Here is a 16169-nt window from a genome sequence, read left to right as displayed (position 1 = left end):
CCCCCCCCCCACCCCCTCCCCCGCCGGGGAGGGGAGAGGGGGAAGGCAGGCCAACAAGCTCCCCACCTGGCCAGGGAAGTGTAGGCAGTGCCATCCTCCTGACCTTATTTGTTGGATTGCTTCCTCTTTCTGTGCCCTCCCCAGCTTTTTTTTTCTTTTTTTTTTTATTGGCTGTGCTGAGTCTTCATTGCTGCTCGGGCTTTTGGGGGGGCTACTCTCTGCTTGTGGTGTGTGGGCTTCCCTTGTTGCAGAGCACAGGCTCTAGGGAGGCGTGCAAGCTTCAATAGTTTCGGTTCCCAGGTTCTCGAGCACAGGCTCAGTAGTTGTGGTACACTGGGATTAGTTGCTCTGTGGCATGTGGCATCTTCCCGGATCAAGGATCAAACCCGTGTCTCCTTCATTGGCAGGTGGATTCTTTACTACTGAACCACCAGGGAAGCCCACCTGTCATCTTTGCTATCCAGTTTTCCCCACTTCTAGGAGCTCCATCTTCTCTCCCCGCATGTGGACTAGAGTAAGACTCCTCAGACACAGGAATGCACGGTGACTCAGACTTTAATGGAAGTGTTCATTTCAGCGCCACAGAGGTGCTGGCAGCTGTGAAACATGGCACGGGTGCAGCTGGAGGAAGAACGGGGAAGCTAGGGCTGGGGGGAGAGGGACAGGGGACAAGTCCCCAGGCGCACAGCCCCACCTCTGGCCCAGGAGCCGTCACTGAGGCCCCTTTCTGCTGCCCTTCCAGTTCCAGCAGGACCCCCACCCCAGGCCATCTCAGAACCTACAGTCACGTGAAATACAGACACATGGTCCCCACTCCAGTCAGGCCAGTTTTCAGGCCCTGGAGTAATGGCGAAGTGATTCATTAACAAGATGAATGAAAAATAAATAAATGAATAAATAATACAGTGAAGCCTTAGACCAGGCCTGAGCAGGCAGCCAGCCCTCCCCAGTACTCACACTCAGCACTGCCCAGTTCCTGCTTCATATGCAGCCTGGAAACACTTGGACTCAGCGCAAAGCACACACGACACACGGCCCCTCTACACACCTCTACAACCAACCCAGACGCTCCACACGGACCCCAATGGGTCTTCTGCGGATGCCCTTACGGTCCTCAGTCCATGGCCAGTTTTCAAGGACAGAGAAGAGGAAGGAGGGAGGAGCGGAGAGCGCGGAACCCAGAGGGTGGGAGCGCAGAGACAGCAAGGCTAGACCAGCCAAGGCGCAGCGCGGAGGGTGAGCCGGTGTCAGGGTGGAAATTTCGAGCAGGACCGGAAAGAAGAGGATCCAGGAAGAGGACGGAGTGAGGGGGTTCCAGGTCTCCAGGCAGGGAGGAACTCACAGCACACTGGGGTTGCGGAAGTTATGTCCTGCGAAGCGAGCTTCGTCCCCTAGTTCTTCTTCGATTCTGAGAGAGACGAGTCAGAAAGGAAACAGCCAAGCAGAAGGACCCTGCTTCTCTTCCCAGGAGTTCCCCCACTACATCCTCCAAGCCCCTTGCACCACGTGCTCCTGGGGCCTGGCCTGAGTGAGGGCATTCCCTGGCTTTCCATGGGTCATCAATCAGGCCATCATTCAAAACTAAATACTTTCTGGATATCTACTGTCCTCCAGGCCCTGGGCACTGGAGACAAAACGGTGGACAAACATAGCTTGTAATCCTTGGAGCCCTGGGTTTCCATTCCCTGGGCTCCCTTACCTCATGAGCTGGTTGTACTTAGCCAGACGCTCAGAACGGCACGGGGCGCCAGTCTTGATCTGAAATATCCCAAAAGACAAACAGCTCAGTGGCCACCCTTTCACCCCATGAAGAACTTACACTCCCTCGAAATTGCCATGATGCCCACAAACACCTGGAAGGAGAGCGACCTGAGCCTAGAACACCCCAATTGCACAACGGGCTCCCTGGGCTCACCTGGCCTGTGCACAGCCCCACCACCAGGTCAGCGATGAACGTGTCCTCAGTCTCTCCGGAGCGGTGACTCACCATGACCCCCCAGCCATTCTCCTGGGCCAGCTTGCACCTGCATTTGGTGCAGCAGCAGTGAAGCCCAGCCCACACGCTCTCCCCAGCCCTGACATTGATCAAGAAACACCTGGAGGGAAGCTGTCCAGGAGGGGGAAAGAGAATCGGGGGGCATGGAGGGAGGAGAACCAGGAGAGCCATGAAGGTGACTCGGGGCTCCCTGCCTCCTTCTGCACTTGTGGGCAAGGCTGGGCTGGGGCACTGGCAGGAGGCGTCCTGCAGAAATGGCTTGAGTGGGGGAGGGCCCAGAGGCACTCACGCTTGGATGGCTTCAGTGACCGAACCGATCTGGTTGACCTTCAGCAGCAGACAGTTGCAGGCCTTCTCCTCCACCGCCCGCTCGATTCGCTTGGGGTTGGTCACTGTCAGGTCATCACCCACAATCTGGATCCCCACGTTGGCTGTGAACTTGGACCAGGCGGCCCAATCATCCTGGTCAAAGGGGTCCTCAATGGAGACCACTGTTGGGAGAACGGTGAGGGGGCTCTGCATCAGGCGAGAACGCCCCGCTTAAGAGTCCTTGCATGGACAGATCAGATTCCCTGGCCAATTCAGCCTCCTCCCCTCTGAAATAAGCCTCCCCTGACCCATTCTTTTTATTTCATATTTTTATAATTAAATTTATTTATTTTTAATTGAAGGATAGCTCAAACAATGAAGAATCTGCCTGCAATGCAGAAGACCCAGGCTCCATCCCTGGGTCAGGAAGATCCCCTGGAGAAGGAAATGGCACCCACTCCAGTATTCTTGCTGGAGAATTACATGGACAGAGGAGCCTGGCGGGCTGCAGTTCATGGGGTCACAGAGTTCGACACAACTGAAGGACTAGTACACACTGCTCTATAATATTGTATTGGTTTCTGCCAAACATCAACATGAATCAGCCATAGGTATACCTACGTCCCCTCCCTCTTGAACCTTCTCTCCCACCTTCCTCCCCATCCCACCCCTTAATATTTCATTTACATTTATTTTTTATTTATTTGGCTGCGCTAGGTCTTGGTTGGGCCCCGTGCATTGGGAACACCTCGTCTTAGCCACTGGATCACTAGGGAAGTTCCCCCTGACTCATTCTTATCTTGATTTTTTCACAAAACCTTTCAAAGAAAACAAGGGTTCAGAAACTTTCTCACAACGTTTCTTTGCATTTTCCTATTTTCTACCAGGAAACCCTCCTCATGGCTACTGGAAACCTTTCATTCTGCAGTTTATGCCTATTTTCTCTTGCTGTGTCTCAGGAAATGGAAACCAACTGCTTCCATTCCAGGGATAAGAGTCACTGGGAGGCCTGGGAAAGGTACTTCAGCTCCTCCTCACCCATACAACAGCCCAGCCCCGTTCAGCATCAGTTTTGTTTTCTTTCTTTCTTTTTTTTTTGCTGAGCTGGTGACTTGTGGGATCTTAGTTCCTGAACCAGGGGTTGAACCCGTGCCCTAGGTAGTGAAAGCACAGAGCCCTAACCACTGGACCACCAGGGAATTCCCCAGCATCCGGTTTATCAACTGAACACCCTGAACTGCGATCCTTCCAGTCTTACCCTCTCACCGCGCCTCTGCTGTGCTGTGTTTAGTTGCTCAGTCGAATCCGACTCTTTGTGACCCCAAGGACTGCAGCCCCCCAGGTTCCTCTGTCCCTGGAATTCTCCACGCAAGAATACTGGGGTGGGTGGCCACGTTCTCCTCCAGGGGATCTTCCCAATCCAGGGATCGGACCCAGGTCTCCCACATTGCAGGCAGATTCTTTACCGACTGAGCCACCAGGGAAGCCTTACTGTGCCCCGGTCCTTCCAAACCAGCCCCATGACCCCAGCAGCTTCAGAGATGGTGACTTTAATCAGGATCCAAAGCAGTTGGAACAGATTCATCACGGCTTCCTGCCCATTCACAGGACACCCAAAGCCCAGCCTCTGCAGGAGACCCCTTCACCCCATCCCTGGTTCTCAGGCGCTTCTCAGGACATCTCTACCTAGCATCTGGGTCAGCATTCACCAGGTCCAGAGTTGCCCCCAAGACACCCCTGCCTGCCCCCTGCCCTCCCCCGGCCACAGCCCTTGCTCTCACCAGGATAGTCCCTGACAAAGTCCTGGTAGAGGGCCCCCAGCTGGTCCCCGGTGATGTATCGGGAAGGATCAGCGGGAGACTTGAAATCCAAGTCATATTTGCCATCGCGGTAAAACTCCGAGGCAGCAACATCCATGCCAATGACGATCTTCTCTGTGTAGCCAGCCTTGTCAATGGCTTCCTTCACCAGTTCCAAGGCTGGGGATGGAATACAACGAGGTCATCAGCAGGAAGGGTGGCCAAGGAGGAATGAGAGGAAGAAAGTAATTCAGAGCAGAGGTGGAGGGCTGTTGCTGGGGAGAGTTCTGCCTAAGGTTGTTTTGGGGTTATTCCCAGGACTGCGATGAGCAGGCCACCTTCGAGGAAGGCAGGGGAATGGAATTCTGTTAATAACAGTTTGTTGTTTTCATTTATTGAGGGCTAACTATGTCACCTCAGCACTTTACACCTATGATCTAACTTAATCCTCACAATAATGCTAAGAGGTAGACACTGTTGTTATTCTTGTTTTACAGATATGAAAGACAAGCACAGAGACTGTTCAGTGAGCAAGATCACCAGCCAGTAACTCTTCAAGTCAAAGTTCACATCCAGGCAATTTGGCCCCGAAAAGTTAACTCTCAGCCACTACCTGCCTGTATAGTTTCTCTTCACGCTAAGGTTTCTGCCAGGGCAGGGAAAAAAATTAGGGATCCTAGAGACCTAAGAGGTTGGGGTGGAGATGGGATAGATTTGGAGTATCTAAATCTATTTGGAGATTCAGGGTATCTCATCAAACTAGAATCCATGGTGAGAATGGATCCCACGGGTCACGTGGACCACCTCCCAAAATCCTTTAGGGCTCCGTGGGAACTTGCAGATACTGACACATCTGGCTGGGCAGGTAAAGGTGGTCCTCTTAGGCCTGCACATGAATTTGTGAGGCCCTCTGGTACCCACTCCGAGGACTGGGACCTTGTAGCTCAAGGACACTCACGCAGCCTCCTGAGGACCTAGTGAAGCATGTGGCCCTTCCTGATGTCCCGGAATGGAGCAAGACCAAGCTGGAAGTAGGGTCTTGGTCTCACCCTCACTGTTCTCCAGGATGTTGGGGGCAAAGCCACCTTCATCCCCCACGTTGGTGGCATCCTTGCCGTATTTGTCCTTGATGACGCCCTTGAGTGTGTGGTAGACCTCCGCCCCAAGTCGCATGGCATCCCGGAAGCTCTCAGCCCCCACCGGGAGGATCATGAACTCCTGCATGGCCAGCTTGTTCCCAGCGTGAGAGCCACCGTTGATCACATTGAAGGCCTGGGAGCCACGGGAGGACAGAAAAAGTCACAGAGCTCTTCCCTCTCCACCCCCAGGAGTGCCAACCAAGAGCCCAAACTTCCCCCAGCTTCCGGACTCAGAACCCTCCATCCCATGGCCCCTGTCCTCTCCCTAGAGCTGCCCCAATCACTCTCCTCCCATCAGTCCTCCCAAGGCTTCATGCTTCCTCCCCACCCACCCCTGGAAGAGGCATGGTGCTCACCGGCACAGGCAGGATGAGGTCTGAGTTCCCGGCCAGCTGGGCAATGTGTCGGTAAAGGGGCAGTTCCTGCTCGGCAGCCCCTGCCTTACACACGGCCAGGGACACACCCAGGATGGCATTGGCCCCAAACTTGGCTGAGAGATTATAGAGGAAGGCACTGATCAAACATGTCCTCTTCCCCTTCCAGCCCTCACCTATTTTTTTTTTTTAATAGCTAGCATTTATTGAAGGCTAACGATGTCACCTAAGCACTTTACACATGTGACCCCCCCAATCCAGCAATACTTCATCCATCCTATCCTGCAAATAGCAGGGGGCGGGGTGTGATCAGAAAGGGCAGTGAGCTTCACTTCTTGCAAACATCCCTGAGACCACAGACTCTCTGCCACCAACTCCCCCCTCCTTATGCTGCAGAGTTCTCCCTTCTGTCTCATGTCACTCCCTCCCACTGGAGGAGGCTACAAGAAGGGCTAGTCCTCAGCTGTCCTTCCTTCCTTCATTTCTCAGTCTGTTCCACGTGCCCCCTCCCCGGCCCCCCCCACGCCCACTGTCTCCCAGCCCCTGCTTACACTTGTTCTCAGTCCCATCCAAGTCCAACATCAGGTTGTCCAGCTTCTCTTGCTCCACCACAGACACACCCTGAGAGCAGAGGCCCCATCACCGGGAGCCGGGATGGAGGCTGGACCTTAAGACACCTAAGACAGGCACCCCTCCCCCATCCACACACAGGCTCACGTCCACCAGGGTTCCCCCAGGTTCCTCTGCTAGCGGCCTGTCTGGATTAGGGGACTCAGCCCCCACGACAATGGGGCCCCCTTCCCTCAGTAACCATGACTCCCCAGAGGTGGCCCTTTCTCCCTCTTCTTCCCCCTCCCCTAATCCAGGGCTCCCTCCAGGACCCTGTCCCCACCCCCAGCAAAGAGCAGGCCTCACTGAGCTGATGAGGGCCGGGGCAATGGTGGTGTTGATGTGTTCCACCGCCTTCAGGACACCTGGGGAGAGGCGGAGAGGTCAGGCCAGGAGGGACCAGGTAGGGGAAGGCATGCAGGAAGAGGGCTGGGGATGGGCATGTCCCTCCCCCCAGTGGAGGGACAGGGAACCCGAAAAAGACAAAGGGCCTCACCTTTGCCCAAGTAACGCTGTTTGTCCCCATCCCTTAGCTCCAGGGCCTCGTAGATACCGGTGGAAGCTCCACTGGGCACCGCAGCCCGGAAAAGACCTGGGAGGGGAAGGCCGTGGAAAGAGAATGGAGAGGATAGCACAGGGACCCGGGATTCCTTCAGCCTTGCAGCTCTGCACTCCTGTGGCACATCCAGCTTGCTCCCCACACTGCTTCACACACACACACACACACACACACACGGCAGCAGATACACAAGCGGTGGCCTCCTCATCCACCCAGTTGAGGTCCCACACACACAAGGAGGATACCAGAGAAATGGAGCTTTGCAGGCAGCACACACAGTGCACACACAGAGAGCACATACACACTGTGCACACACACAGTACACACACACGGTGCACACACACACACAGTGCGCACACACAGAGCACACACACTAAACTAGCACACAGAGACTGGCCTATCACGGCACCCCTGGACAAGGAAGGTCTACTCCCTGACTGCAGGCTCCTGAGCCTGGCCCAGCAGGGCACCCCCACTGGGAATCCTCCCATTCCAGGCCGGTAGGTACACCCAGCCGGGAAAAGACCTGGGAGGGAAGGTGCCCATTACCTTTGGCAGTGTGGAGATCCACCTCCACCGTGGGATTCCCACGGGAGTCCAGGATCTCCCGGGCCCAAATTTTCTCTATGGACATGATGCCTAGGATCTCCTTGGGTGGCAGGGAAGGAAGGAGAAAGATAAGAGGCTTAGAGGGGTGGAGCCTGAGATCAGTGGGAGGGGCCAGAGGCTGGGAGGCTGGGAGCGACAGGAAAGAGGTTACTGCAGTGAGTGGGGGGTTGGGAGGAGCTGGGTGCAGTCGCCGGCCGTAGAAGGGATCCCCCCGCCCGTAGGGAGAGGAGAAGGTCAATGCAGTGAGGAAGGGGAGGTCACTGCAGTGGGGGGCGGGGTACGATCAAACGACGAGACAGGAGGACACCGCAGGGAGGAGAGGAGGGGCGCGGCAGTGACTCCCTCGCCCCCTCAGCAGTTCGGCCGCCGGCTGGAGGGGTGCCCCCAGCTCTCCTCGGGGTGGTACGGCCGCCAGGCTTGCACTTCTCCTTTGGCGTCAAGAAGAGCACGGGGCGTCTGGGCAGCGGAGGGGGGCCTCTCCTCCAGAGCCCCCATCCCACCCAAGCTAACATCCCTCCCACCACTCCGAGGTCCCAATCTCCCTCCAAATGTGTGTCCCGCCTCTTCCCGAGAGATGGAGACGAGTCCGGAGCGAGGGTCCTCCGTCTCCGGGGTTGCCATGGGCAGGGAGAAGGAGGGGAGACGGTGGGGAGGGGCAAAGCTGGGCCGGTCCTCCCTCGGGCCCTGGACAGACTCTCCGCTCCAAGCACCCCTCCCCGTGCGGTAACGGGAGAGGGCGATGCAGGGGAGGAGGGGCCACGGGGGTCTCGAGGAAGTCTGGGGATGCTGAGAAAGGGTGAGGGAAGACATCTCCCCGATGCACGTCTCCGACGTGCCAGGGTAGAAACGCACAGTCCCGGGAGACCCCGAACGCTTATCTTCGACGGAACCAGAGGGGCAGAGGGATACAGGGAGGGGGCCCGCAAGGGTAGAGAAAGGCGCAGTCAGACACACGCAGGTGCGGAGAGGCCTGGCGCCCGAATGACGACGGGGCGACGGCCTCAGACCTAGAGGAGCGGCCCGGGGAGGCCGAGAAGGGAGGTGCCGGGGAGGCGCGGGTGGTGGAGCAGGTGCGCAGAGCGGCGGGGCGAGGGATGCGCGAGGCCCGGGGAGGGAAAGCGGGGGCGCAGCGGCGAGGGGAGGGGGCCGGAGGGGCTTCACCTCGGGGCTGCGGACCCAGCCGGTGGCGGTGGCGGCGGGGCTGGCAGTGGTGGTGGCAGCGGCGCAGAGAGAGCGGGAGTGGCGGCGGCGGCTGCTGCTCCCGGGCGGCGGGCGGCAGGCGGCGGGCGGGCGGCGGGCGGGCGGCGGGCGGGCGGGGGGAGGCGCCGATAGGGCCGGGAGGGCGCATGTGACCCGGAGCCCCCGATGAGTCAGGAGCCGCCGGCGGAGGCGCACGCAGGAGCACGCATGGGGGGCCGATGGGATGGGGCGGGGAGGGCTGGAGGAGAGCAACGTGGGAGGGGCTGGGGACCACCCAGGACCTGGCCCCCCACCGCCCACGCGCGCTCAGACCCACACCCAGACCCTCCTGGAAAGTAACAGTCAGTCTCAAGCCAGTGATCAGCCAGGAAAGCCCACGAAGGACTCAAGGGTCTCACAAACCGAATCAGACACCAAAGTATCCCAATGTCTCTCTTTTTTTTTTTCCAATGTCTCTTTATTGGAAAGGCGAACTGTTCCTCACACCCAGGCTACCGCCTCCACAGCTCCTCCGCAGATGCCTCACGCAGCACCTGGGGCCCATCCAGGCCTGGCTCCCTCCAGACCTGCCCTGGGGGCTGCTTGCCGCCTAGTCATCACTGCCCAGATGCCTGTGAGTAGCCTGGGCGGCACGCTGTGATGAATTCCCAGGTCTGGGACAAGAGTGGGCATCTTCTGTCTCCGGATGAGGGCGGGGTATAAGTGCGGGGCACCCCCTGACTGGGGTCTTCTCAGTTTTGGGGGCCAGCATCCCCCTGATCGCCTGGAGGAAGAAGGTAGAAGCCGAGCCTCTGGCCACCCGCACCCCCCTCCTCTGCCCCACTGAAGTGCCACCTGCCACCCTTCCCTGGGCTCACAGCCTCTGTCTCTTTCCGCCTCATTCTGCCCTCCTTCTGCCCCTGTCCTGGCATTTTTAGCCTCGGCTCTTTAGTGCAGGATTTTCCTCTCCCGCCTTCTTACCTAGGCCCAGTCCTCAGGCGCTGCCTCCACCCCACCAAAGCCCCTGACCCAGCCTTTCCATCAGGTCTGGTTGCCCAGCCACACCCTCATCTCTGCCTGCCACACCATTCTCGGGGCTTACCCCTCGGGCTTTCTGATATATCACCTCTGCCTCTCAGCTCCTCGCAGGCCCTTCTGGTTCTTTCTCCTCCCCGTGAGACACCTGTGACTCCTAACCCAGGTGCCCCCAAGTCTTCTCCTTGCCCCTGACTTCCTCACCCACCTCCTCCCTACAGCAGCTCCTCAGCCAGTCTTCCTGCCTCCCCGCCCCCTTCCTTACTGTCTTTGGAGGCCAGGGGAACTGCTAGGTGGACGACTGGTCCAGTTCCGACTCAGGTTCCGCTTCAGGCTCCTGCTCCTGCTCCTCCCTCATCCTCTGCCGGATCTCCTCAGCCTCAGCCCGCTCCTCCTCCTCATAGAAGTCCTTGTCCAGGCGCTCCAGATGAGCAATCTGCACCAGGGCCTCCTGGCGGTAGTCGTTCTCATCGGTGCACGGGTTGTCCAGCAGCACCAAGGCTCGCAGCCTGGGCAGGTCGCGCAGCTTGGCGAGCTCCCCCAGGTCGGCCACCATGTTGCCCCTGCCGGTGCGGGCAGGAGGGGTTCACCAGGGAACGCGGGCGTCAGAGGCCAGCTGCCAGGCCTGGGGCCTCGCGGGGGAATCTCCCACGGGACTCCGGTTCCTCTAGAAACATAGCCTACATGGACTGGCTGGATTTGCTGCAGACAGAAGTGCTGGGCAACCCTGCTCCAATCTGTTCCACCCTGGGGAACCCTCAGGGCCATGGTCTATTCTGTAACGTGTCGTGTGTCTCCTGGAACAGCAAAGCTAGGTCTCAACCCTGTTTTGTAGCTGGGGACAAGGGAGGAATCTCCCTTACAAGGACAGGCTTCTGTCTAACCAGAGAGATTAGACGGTGGGACCAGAGCCAGCAGAGACGGAACTGGACTCTAAGCTCATGGAGACGGTGCTATCTGGGTACTCCCTCAGGAAGAAGCCCAAAGAGTAAGCTCCCCACAAAGTGCCTCCTGGTACTGTGCATGCATGCGTTGCTCAGTTGCTTCAGCTATTCACCCTCAGTGGTCCGCCATCCCTGTTTCAGCTACAGACATTTTCACGATCACCCTGAGGGGTAGGTCCTAACCTCAGCTTCATTTTATAGGAAACTCAAGTGTGTGTTAGTCACTCAATTGTGTCCGACTCTTTGCGACCCCATGAACTGTAGCCCACCAGTCTCCTCTATCCATGGGATTTCCCAGGCACGAATACTGGAGTGGATTGCAGTGCCCTTCTCCAGGGGATCTTCCCGACCCAGGTATCGAACCTGTGCAGATTCTTTACCACTGAGCCACTGGGGAAGCCCCCATTGTATGGTCCTCTGTGTTTATTTTCATGCTCTTGGCTCACAGCTTTGTGAAATCAGGCTCGAATGTTTCAGCCCTATCTCAAGGGAGGGGCTGAACCACGCACGGTGTTTCTCGTGGGGAGTGCAACATGCACTGCATGCTGGACTGTCCTTGTTTTCAGGTCTCTGGCCCCAGAGGCACCTCCCAGTCACTGAGACAAACCCTCCCTCCTACACTTACTTCCAAACACCCCTGGTTAATATCCACTGAGGAAGGTCTATTATCCCTATCTATACCATTAACTAGAGAAGGAAATGGCAACCCACTTCAGTATTCTTGCCTGGGAAATCCCATGGACAGAGGAGCCTAGCAAACTATAGTCCATGGGGTCTCAGCTGAACCAACTTAGCACGCATACCATTGACAGGAAAACAATACACCCTCCACTGTACCAGACCAAGGTGGCAGAGCTAAATCCAAGAGTGAGGGCAGGACTCTGGGCTTCAAGGTACAACCACCACTCCTTACTCGGAGACTCTCTTTCCATTGCTGTCCTCGAAGAGGATTTGGCCTTGGTGACTAAGCAGGCAATTTCCTTACATCTTTGCTTAAAGATACACACATAGAATCCCCCATCAGACAGGAGCTGCTGCAGGAAAGTCTCGCGTGATCCTTAGTGCCTTTCCATCTAGAGATTTTCTTCTAATGACTCCCCTTGCCTCGCATCTGAGCACACCTTGTGTTTGAAATCAGTATGGGGCCATCCCTTACAGAGGAGACTCAGGAGAAGGGAGGCTGGAAATCGGAAGGGGAATTGGGGCCCAGGAGATGGAGAAGAGCAGTGGAAATTTATATGGGATGGAGCCAGACTGTGAGTCCCTTGAGAACAGGAACCATCTCTGATTCCTTCAGATGGTTCCCAGCACAGCACAAGGCCTGGCACATAGCATGTTCTCAGTATGTGAGTGGAATGAATAGCATTCAGGAGTCTCGCGGGCTACAAAGGTTCCAGTGCTGCATGCAATTAGGACTGATGCAGAAGACAGTCAGGAAAGGAGGGGTGAGGACGGAGGATGAGGGGAGAATCTGTGAGTGGGCTGGAACTGGGGGACTGGGACCAAAGAGGAACACAGGGTCCAAGGTGGCTCCTGGTCAGGGGTAGGGGCGAGGTGGGCCTGGAGGGATGCATACCTTAGGTTGAGGTACTGCAATGATTTCATTTCCTTGGAGAAACCACTCAGAGTCTCAATCTGGTTGTCTCGAAGATGCAAGGTAGTGAGATTGCTTAGGTTCTCCAAGCCTTCCACCTTCTTCAACATGTTCTGGGCCTAGACCCGGGATACAGTAGATAGATGGGGAAAGGGGGTCAGGGGGGAGAAGGAAGAGAAATCAGGAAGAGATGTGGCAGGGCTTCCCTGGTAGCTCAGTGGTAAAGAATCTGCCTGCCAGTGCAGGAGACATAGATCAGGGAAGACCCCACATGCCGCAGAGCAACTAAGCTCACCTGCCACAGCTACTGAGTCTGTGCTCTAGAGCCTGGGACCCACGACTGAGCCCAGGCACCCTAGAGCCTATGCTCCACGACGAGAAGCCACCACAGTGAGAAGCCCTTGCACCACAACTAGAAAGTAGCCCCTGCTCGCCGCAACTGGAGTAAAGCAATGAAGACCCAGCACAGCCAATAATGAATTATATATATGTATGTGTATGTGTGTGCTAGTCACTCAGTTGTGTCTGACTCTTTGAGACCCCATGAACTGTAGCCTGCCTGGCTCCTCTGTCCATGGGGATTCTCCAGGCAAGAATACTGGAGTAGGTTGCCATGCCCTTCTTCAGGGTATCTTCCCCACCCAGGGATCAGACCCAGGTTTCCCACATTGCAGGCAGATTCTTTACTTAGATTTGCAAAAGAGCAAATCTAAGAGGTAGAGAGGGTGCAAAAGGGGAGCGGAGGTGAGTAGAGATCCATGTAGATAATAAAGAATCCAGGAGAAGCTTTCAACCAAGACAAAGATTAGCAGTAAACCCTACTATCCAGCCCACCACAGCCACCTCTGATGAAGGAGATGCTTCAACCCACCCCCACTACCCCCCAGCCCAAGAGCCTCACTGCTCCACCAAGGAGACATGGCCTCAGCAGCATCTTGGAATGAAGAATCTCAGGGGCCTAAAAGACTAGACACAGGACCTACCCTGGTGGTCCAATGGTTAAGACTTCCAGTGCAGGGAACATGGGTTCAAGCCCAGTTTGGGGAACTAAGATCCCACATGCCGCATGGCCCAGCCAAAAAAAAAAAAAAAAATTAAAAGACTAGACACCAAAAAAAAAAAAAAAAAAGACTAGACACCTACGTGGCCTCCTTAGCCTGATGTCTGTACCTCAGTTATGCACATGGTGTCCCAACCTATATCAAAGCAAACTGTCTCTATATCATCCACACGCTGTGAATTATTAGCCCTGTTAGTTGGTAAACACGTTGTCTATTTGGATTTTGCATCCTCACAGCATTGAGCACCAAGCAAATGCTCAGTGTTTGGAAATAATGCCAATTATCATAAGGATGATGAAGTTAGTAGGTGAGTCCACTAGAAGCCAGGCTTCCCTGGTGACTCAGTGGTAAAGAATCCACCTGCAGTGCAAAAGAGGGTTTGATCCCTGGGTCGGGAAGGAGGATATATCCCCTGGAGGAGGATATGGCAACCCACTCCAATATTCTTACCTGGAAAATCCCATGGACAGAGAAGCCTGGGGGATTCCTCTGTCCATAGGATTGCAAGAGTCAGACACAACTTGGCGACTAAACCACCGTCTACTAGAAGCTGGCATCCTGGCCCCCAGGACAGTGCCCCCTTTTCAGCGCCCACCACCCTGTGACCCAGGGCGCTACCAAGAAGAGGTTCTTCAGCTTAGGGAGGTTGATTCCCAGGGTGCTGTTCAGCTGGTTCCCCCGAAGCTCCAGCGTGTGCAGGCTGATCAGTTTTTGGGGATCCAAACCTGTCACCATGTGGATGCGGTTCCCTGAGGAGAAGGAGGGTGTTAAGGGTTCAGAGGGCCACCCCGAGTGTTCAGCAATAGAGCCTCTGCATCATCCTCTCTAATGCCAGGTGGATACCAGGAGGGCCAGCTCCAGATGTAACACCCGCGGGGCCTTGGGGCGATGGTCTGGTAGTCCAAGGGCGCAAGGGATGTGCCCACCTAAGTCTTTGAGGCATGAATGAGGGGTGCCCCACAATCCATGCAGCTAACTCCCTCTCCTCCTTCAAGTCTTCACTCAGGGTTAACTTCCCAATGACATTTGTCCTAGCCAACCTGTTTGAAATCACCACCTCCTTCCACCCATTTCCTTTACCCCGATCTATTTTTTCATTGTACTTTTCTTTTTTTTTTTTTTTGTTCTTTTTTTAGCGCTTATCTCCTTTTAACATGCTTTATAAAAATTTACTTATTTTTTGTGATCGTTGGGACTTCCCTGGTGGTTCAGTGGTTAAGACTCCACACTTCTACTCAGGGGCAGTGGTTCGATCCCTACTTGGGGAACTGTGATCCTGAATGCTGCATGGCGCAGCCAAAAAATAAATAAAATTAAATATTGTGATCATTGATGATTGCCTGCCTTCCCTGACTAGAACGTAAGCTATACAAGAATAGGGAATTTCTTTGGTTCACTCCTACATCTCCAGCACATAGAACTGTCATCGTGAACTGCCACGGGTGTCTGAAAGAGTGAGTGAATGAATGTAGGCTGCTGTGTCACACAGCCAAGGGCCATGCTGCCCACTGCTAATGGCCCCAGGTGAGGAAGGAATTGTGCAAGGCCCATCCTAAGGCCCCACCTTTGAGATCCAGGCTGGCCAGACGAGGATGAGAGATGCCCTCCGTGTCGGTGATCTGGTTGTAGGCAAAGCTGGCGATTTGCAGGTAGGGCAGTTCATTCAGACGGGCACTCCGCAGCTGGTTGCCATCGGCCTTGAGCCAGAGCAGGTGGGTGAGGTAATTGAGTGGGGACAAGTCTGTCAAGTGGTTTTCGGAAATATCCACGTAGCGCAGATGGATGTAGGAACGCAACAGGTGGATGTCTGTCAGATCCCTAGGAGGTGGTAGAGGCCGGGTCAGGGTTAAGAATCCAGCAAGGGCTGTCAGAGGTGCTAAAGCAGAGGGCAGCGTGAAGATGGCTTACAGCGGAGAGTGACTGACAGATGGGTGAGTCCAGGAGGGGAAGGAGAAGGTAGGTGGGTTCTCAACAGTGAGCAGGACCTTGTGTCTGTGAAGGGCTGAGAACCGGCACTCTGAAGGACAAGTAAGGGAGTCCATCTGGAATCTCCGCCCAACCCTATCCCCTTACGGCCTCCAATGCCGCAGGCCAGCTCTGATGCAGGGGGTCACAGCGTCCTGAGAAGTAGACTCTATCCTTCCCCCTCCTAGCTGGCCCAGGATGACAGAGATCCAAACTCAGCCAAAACACCCAGGATGGAGGGTGAGAAAGGAGACTAGGTCCCACCACCTCGGCCCGCTTCTGGTCCCCCATAAACACACCTGTCTTTAATCTCCAGCTTGACATAAGCATGTGCCAGTCCATTACCCGTCTTGCAGAGCAGAGAAAGCCCTTCCTTCATCATGTCCTCTGTGAGGGGTGTGGATATCCACTGCAGGAGGAAGTGGACTCAGGATGCCTTTCGAGCCCAACCTCAGCCCTTAACCCCAGACCCCTCCGCTTCCAAGTTCTCACATCCTCAGACTCGTCTCCCTCCTTCCTGTAGTCCTCCCACTCCTCCGTATCCTTCTCATCATCTTCCCTTTCCAGATCATCCTGGTCTGGCTCGAAGTCTTCCAGGTCATCTTCATCTGACATTTGTCTTCCCTGCTGAAGGCTCTGGAGTCAGAGCAGGCTGGGTCCCCACTCTGAGAGAGATGATCTCAGTCTTAGCCAATGCTCCCTCCCTCACCTCCATTAATGGGTACCCCTCCCATCACCCTATCACCCCCCAGATCTCCTGCCAGCCATGCTTCTTACCTCATCCCTGTGAACATCGCATTTGACTCCCAACCTCCACTTAATACTTCCCACCAAGGATCCCTTCCCCTTGGATGCTTTCCCAGACCCCCACGACCTTTTCTGCCCTTCTCAGCCCTTCTCAGTGGCTCCAACTCCTCCAGCAGCTAGTTGTCCAGCTTCCTGGGCTCCCCTTTCGCCAGTTGTTCCCACTTCTGCCTGAAACCACCTGGAAGTTCTT

General features: G+C 55.7%; 2 protein-coding genes across 2 annotated transcripts; both read right to left on the bottom strand.

Annotated features, from left to right (window-relative positions):
* Positions 1 to 414: 414 nt before the first annotated feature.
* Positions 415 to 8665, bottom strand: ENO2 (enolase 2). Its single transcript, XM_061124077.1, has 12 exons — positions 8556 to 8665; positions 7335 to 7434; positions 6723 to 6818; positions 6533 to 6591; positions 6169 to 6238; positions 5600 to 5733; positions 5154 to 5376; positions 4087 to 4284; positions 2286 to 2487; positions 1916 to 2024; positions 1700 to 1758; positions 415 to 1408 (listed from the first exon to the last, which is right to left on the bottom strand). Exons 2-12 carry the CDS (start codon positions 7417 to 7419, stop codon positions 1339 to 1341), a joined length of 1305 nt encoding a protein of 434 aa, XP_060980060.1. The 5' UTR covers positions 7420 to 7434; positions 8556 to 8665; the 3' UTR covers positions 415 to 1338.
* A 413-nt stretch (positions 8666 to 9078) lies between these two features.
* LRRC23 (leucine rich repeat containing 23) lies at positions 9079 to 15796 on the bottom strand. The gene is made up of 7 exons (XM_061124076.1): positions 15665 to 15796; positions 15472 to 15581; positions 14772 to 15025; positions 13826 to 13956; positions 12129 to 12265; positions 9874 to 10171; positions 9079 to 9357 (listed from the first exon to the last, which is right to left on the bottom strand). Exons 1-6 carry the CDS (start codon positions 15785 to 15787, stop codon positions 9898 to 9900), a joined length of 1029 nt encoding a protein of 342 aa, XP_060980059.1. The 5' UTR covers positions 15788 to 15796; the 3' UTR covers positions 9079 to 9357; positions 9874 to 9897.
* Between the last annotated feature and the right edge of the window lie 373 nt (positions 15797 to 16169).

The sequence above is a fragment of the Dama dama genome, chromosome 22 (assembly GCF_033118175.1).
Source record: "Dama dama isolate Ldn47 chromosome 22, ASM3311817v1, whole genome shotgun sequence".
NCBI lineage: Eukaryota > Metazoa > Chordata > Mammalia > Artiodactyla > Cervidae > Dama > Dama dama.
Note: the sequence above shows the minus strand (reverse complement) of the source record. Positions and strands in the feature narration are given on the sequence as shown.